Source organism: Rhea pennata, chromosome 14, assembly GCF_028389875.1.
Source record: "Rhea pennata isolate bPtePen1 chromosome 14, bPtePen1.pri, whole genome shotgun sequence".
NCBI classification, from domain to species: Eukaryota; Metazoa; Chordata; class Aves; order Rheiformes; family Rheidae; genus Rhea; species Rhea pennata.
In genome coordinates this window covers 19,943,040-19,949,039 of record NC_084676.1, presented here as the reverse complement: position 1 = coordinate 19,949,039, position 6,000 = coordinate 19,943,040, and the positions used below count along the sequence as shown (strand labels likewise).

At 46.8% G+C, this 6,000-nt stretch overlaps 1 protein-coding gene across 2 annotated transcripts in view; it reads left to right on the top strand.

The window, feature by feature from the left end:
• Positions 1–1,354: 1,354 nt before the first annotated feature.
• Positions 1,355–6,000, top strand: part of RAPGEF6 (Rap guanine nucleotide exchange factor 6) — a 135,238-nt gene continuing 130,592 nt past the window's right edge. For both annotated transcript variants that reach the window (XM_062587800.1, XM_062587799.1), the window contains exon 1: positions 1,355–1,551. In XM_062587800.1, coding sequence (XP_062443784.1) covers positions 1,483–1,551 — 69 coding nt within the window. In that variant the 5' untranslated portion in view covers positions 1,355–1,482. The remainder of the gene's footprint in view (positions 1,552–6,000) is intronic.

Genomic DNA, 6,000 nt, shown 5'->3' with positions numbered 1-6,000 from the left:
TCCAAGTCTGCTTTGCAGAAACCTCACAACACTTTTGAGCAAGGTAGCTGCTTTTTATATAAGGTGAAACTCCAAATTTGGTAGGTATGGTCTTCTTGCTTTTCACCCCGAAGCAATGTTCTGCATACTTGAACTGTGCGTGTTCCTCTGAAGAGGCAGGCGCATTTCTGCAAGGGCCTGAGCTTATCTTGATATAGCTGATACCAGCCACTTGTGCCTACATAGAGCGACACGCTGAAGCATCTTGAGAAATGTGAACATGTTGATGCCTCAGTACCACAAGGAGGCTCTTAAAATACTCAAAGATGACAACTATTTTATGAACTATGGGGCGGGAACTCACTCGAAATATAGGGGACCGCGAGGAAGCCGCGCGCAGCCTGAGCGGGAAGGGGTCAGTTCTGGGCCGGAGGCCGCGCCGGGCGCTGCGGCCTGAGGGGAAGGCGCGTGCTGACAGGCGGCGCCGCGCGCGAGGCGCCCCCGGCTGCGGCCGCGGCCCCTGCCCCGCGCCCGCCCGCTGCGGGACCCGCCCGGCCCCCTCCGGGGCCCGTTTGTTCCGCCCGAGTCCTGGCCGAGCCCCGCAGCCCCACAGCACCCCCCGCCCGAGCCGCGCCCCGCCTCAGCAGCGGCGCGATCCCCGCCCCGCCCCGCCCCGCCGGGCGCATGCGCAGAGCCCCGCCCCGACCCTCGCGGGCCTTCCCGCCGCGCGCCTGCGCGAGCCGACCCTCCCGCCCCACCCCGCCGAGCCGCGGGGCGGGGCTTGCGGGAGCCACGCCCCGCTCCGGCTGATACTCTGGGTTAAAGAGCCCGCTCTCGGCCTTTTCTGTGGCAGTGGGCTTTGCGGTGGGCGAGCGGGGGCGGGGGCGGGGGCGGGGGCCCGACGCTGCGGTGGTGGCCGGCCGGCCCCCTAAGGGGGCGACTGCGTCGGGCCCGGGGCGCGGCGCGGAGCGGAGCGGCGGAGCCGCCGGCGCCGCTGCGCGAAACTCTTCGCCCGCCCTCGTGGCTTCTGGCGGGCGGGGCGGGAGGAGCCGCTCGGCGGAGGGGCCAACCGCCCTGTGCGAGCGGGCGGGCGGGCGCGGCGAGTCGCGCTCCGGCCGGTAACTTCCCCGCGCGGGACTTCGCCTCAGCGGCAGGGCCGCGGCGGCGGCGTGGGCAGCGGCGGCGGCGGGAGGAGGAGGAGGAGGAGGAGGAGGAATGCGGCGGCCCCCGGCGCCACCTGCCCCGCGCGCCGCTGCTGAGCCGCGCCGCGAGCCGGCGGAGCCGCCCGCCTGGTGAGGAGCCCGCGCGGGCCGGCGGCGGCGCGGCCTTGGCCCTGCCCCTGCCCCGCCGCGGCGGCGCGGCCCGCCGAGGGGGCGAGGCGGCCGCGGACCGCGGGGGCTCCGCACCGGCTCCGCGCTCGGCCTGCGCCTTTTCCGCCGCGAGGGATCGCGGCCCGCCGGCTGCTTCCGAGGAGTTGCGTAACTGGGGGAGCCGAGCAGTAGGATGAGCTCTCCTGTGGATCCCAGGATCAAACAGGCGCTGCGGAAGAAACCTTCGGAGAGGACCCAGGAGGTAACGCGGCTTCTGCTCCGCGCCCCGGGCTCGGACCGGCCGCCCCGCGCGGCGCCGCGTGTCTGCTGCGCGGCGTGCGGGCGCGCTCGGGCTCGCTCCCGCGAGCTCCTGGTTCTCTTCTCGGTGATTATTTAATTTCGCGAAGTTGGACCTTCCATTTCAAACGTGAAAGAGACTTAAAACCCCTCAGAAATAACTTAGGCAAGTGTAGGAAGAAGGACGTGCGTGTCGCTGGGGAGCAGACGTGTCTCAGCGATGCAGAACTGGGGGCAGTTAGCGAGCTGGAAAACTTTGCTTACCTGTGCCGCGATGCAGACTTCTGCAAAACCGAGTAATTATGTTCTACAGACTTCATAAAGACATGTTTCCCCAGTGAGTGGGAGTGTAGAAACGTGCATTGGTAGCTACAATAAAATGTATTTTCCAATTAACTCCTTCCTCTGTCCCCTCTGTAGTCCCATAATCAACCATATGTTTTAGAAATGGCAATGCCACGGAGCTAACACTAACTTAGTAGTGAAATGTATTTCATAGCCTTCACATTTCACTGAAAGGCGGGGATGGAGTGAGTTTGCTTGCATTTGCCTTTTTTGTTTGTTTGTTTTCCTTACTGTGATTTTTTTTTTTTGTGCTCAGGAATTAGTGGCATGAGACGATAGGCTCTTGAGTTTGTCCCTTTGAGACAGGAAAACATCTGTTCTCCCTTGATACTTAATGGAGAGCAAAATATCCTGCCTAGTCTTGCCTATAAGCTAATTATCAAAAGGCTCCTCAAGGAGAGCTGAGATTGACTGGGAATGTTTGGTGGCAGGGCAGAGACCCCAGTGCCCCTTCAGGGCACTCTTTGGAGTCTTCATCTTCAGCTCCAATGTTTAGCTGTATTGGGATATCTGATACATTCCTGCTTCTGCCTCTGCTTCCTTAAATAAATGATGAGGCAGCTTCTAAGAAAACTCTCTCTGTTCTCTCTCTCTCTTTTTTTTTTCCACTCGTTTCTTGCTTCTGACTTTTTTTTTTTTTTTTCTGTTCTGCGCTAGTCTTCACTTCCAACATTACTTTTCTAGTATGGTTTACAGTATTGGGCAACTTAGCTGATCACAGAAGTGTCATTCATAAGCTAGCAAGCCATGCGTCATGTAGTCTACCTTTGGGAATAGATAGCCTGCCATGGGCTGCAATATTTAAAGATTTTTTTTTTCTTGCAATATTAAAGTCTAATATCTGTGTTCCTGCCTGCCCCATCCCTAATTTTTCCCTCCTCCAATAATTGTTAATGATTTTTTTTTTGTTATTGTCACATCATTTTGGCCAATGCTGTCATCTGAGGTTAGACAAAATCTGTATTTTAACATTAAACCAAACTTGGGTATAATCTATGGCTAGATTGGACTGTGCTCATGGATTCTTGTGGTGGTGTATAGATTCCCATTGATCTGACATCAGAGTTGCGCAGATTTGAACTTTCCATGGTATCTTAATAGTGCAAAAAATCCAATCCTTTGCTAATCGATCTAATAGCAACTTGAAAAATGCTTTTTAAAATCTTAATTTCCTTATCATTCCGGTTCTTTTTTGGCAAGTGCTTGGAGGCACTTAACAGTGAGACTGTTCATGATGAAAGTTAAACAGGTACTTACAACTTGGCAAGATTGGGGCCTCTGTTCTTATTGCTTGTTGCAGAGTGGATAATTACAATCAAATTGTTTTTTTTTTTTTTTTTTTTTCTTTAGGTGGGTTTGTTTTTTTATGTATTTAGAAACTGATCTAATTTCAGGAAGGGTTCCCTTTTTTAATAGGGCAGTGCTACTAGTAGCACTCTTTGTGGATCTGTTACCTGTTCAGGCACAAAGCCAAAAAACTACCCACTGCCTGCCCCCCTCTGTCAGGTTTCCCAAGCATATGCTCTAAAATGAGATGATAGATGGATACAGGCTCTTGAGGGAACAGAGGAAACAATTGCAAAAGTTTTCTTTGTTTGTTTGTTTTTTTTCCTGTAGGAACCAAGATGTAGGCTGGAGAGGTAAAAACTTGCTTATTGTAGCCATGACTGTTAGATCCCAGTTTCAGGTCTTTGCACAGGGTACATGAGCTGGTGACTCCTCTCCTGAAGTATCAGGTTCTGCACAGGCAAAAAGCGTGACTTCATTTCTTCATTCCTACTCATGTAGAGAGGTATCATCAACTCCTCCCAGATGAAGTCAGCTGCATGTGGCTGGTCATGTATTTTGACTACTTTTTAGTAAGTTTTTAAACAAGTTCCCTTTCCCTCTCCTATCAAAAATCCCAATGATGGTTTATATTTCTTTTCTTTTTTTCTTTTTTTTTGATGATGACTCTAAGCTCTTTGTACTGATTTGTTTCAATTGCTTTTAGTCCCTTTCTGCCCTCTCCCTTCCATTTTTGTTCTTGCAGTTTACATGAACAGTTTACTTGGGTATTACAAATTACAGGGTTGGGACCGCACTGATTAGTAGCGTGGTCTTATGCTTCATAACCATCATCTGTACAGCAGTTTCTGGAAAAACTCACAGACAAATAATTATCTGCATAAATAATCCACATGTCAATTTTAGCTTATGAGTGGTATGATTGTGTGGTATGTGTGTTTTTAAGTCTGTCTTGATTGAAGTGTTTTAATTTGTAATTGCAAAGATACCTTGCATGGAGATATTAAGGTATTTCTGTAATTATTTTTGAGATTTATCTCAATGGCTTGTTGAAGTATTTTAATTATTGATGCTACAAATACAATTTTTTTGGAAAAATTTGTTAGAGCAAGTTCTTGGTGCTGTGGTAACATTCCAATGTTTGTTAATTATTGAAGTGTATAAATTATGCATATTAGACATGTAGGTACTTGATTTCTGTTGTTGTAGCTCAGATACTTCGTGTATGATAATCTTTAATTTCTTTGTGTAGGGCAGAGGGGTTATTTTGAGCTCCTGGAGATCAATGTTAACACTTCATGATACACATTTTTATTTAATGGGTGTTCTGCTACTCTGTTTAGAAACTTTCCTGATAACACCCAGATCAGGAAGACCTTTTGGGTTGCTTTCCCTTCCCATAGTACATTGTAAAATTATATAGATACGTGATGCAAGCCAGCCTTTCTTATGGAAAGTCTCTTTGAAAGTTTAATCATAGACTGATACTCATATGTGGAAGATTACTGAAGTGGGAGATGTGTGCTAGAGTGGTAAAACTTAGGATTCCAAGATTCCAAAGGATTTACTTTAGCAGTTCAGATGTGTGTTGTGTGTGTATTTAAAAAAAAATCAATCTAATATCTACTATACTAGATATCTACTAAACTGTACTATATCTGATACTGTGTAGTATCAATATGCTATATAGGTAATGTGTATGTAAAATAGATATATAAAATCTGTGTGCAGGGGGGGATTTAGGTATTGTGTATGTGCACACGCATGTGTTCTGATTATCCCAACAAATGTTCTTTTTAACATCTGACAGAACTCTAATGAATCACTTCTAGGTAGAACATTGAGTAAATATATATCACCCCACACTTATATGCACTCATATACGCCTCCATACTCTCTGTATTTTTGTTTTTATCTATATAAATTCTTGTATGTATGTGTATATAATAGTACGTGTATATAGTATCAGATTATATATAGTATATATACTGATGTGGGGTGTGTGTATATATGAGTGTATATTTTTCTTAAGGTTCAGCCTGAAGGTACTGAAGAATTTGTTAGTGTTCTGAAAGTGTTATAGATATCATTTGTTGGAATAATTTATTTAAATTGTGAGTACCATCTCATCAAATGGATGAAACCTTTGCAGTAGTGGATGCTTCTTTGCTTATAAATCATATCTGTATTCAAACTAAAATATTAAGTGTATGAAATCTTAAATATCTGAATGAGTATTGCAGGGTTACACTGATAGCTCTCTGGTTTGAAAAGTGGGACTATCTATTTATGTGGATACTGTAATTCTTGGAAGTACATTAAAGGCCATACTCTCAACTTCCATGTAGTGTTTTAGCTTTTAGTCTAGCACGTAATCATGCATGTTTCTTATGTCACAGGTGGGACTATTAAATTAGCAATTCGAGAATATTTTAATAGAAGGAAAACACTTCTTCAAAATAGAAGGAAGGGAGGACAAACGTTTATGGCACCATGTGTGCTCTCTCATTGAAGGTTTAAATTTTTGAGGCCCAGGGTTCCGTATCTGATCCATACAAAGGCTGTGATGTTAATCAAAGTCTGTTGGGGAGTGGTTTAATGGCTGCAGCAGATAGGCTAAAATAGCATATGATTATGCTACTTGTGTATTCTTTTTCTTTCTCTTTTTTTTTTCTGTGAGCATGCTCTCTTCCATTTGTAATGGATCCTCTTCCCAATGTAGTCTCCTCTGAGTTCTTCATGACTCTGTTCTAGACAGCATTTCCTTCCATTTCCTTTGCCT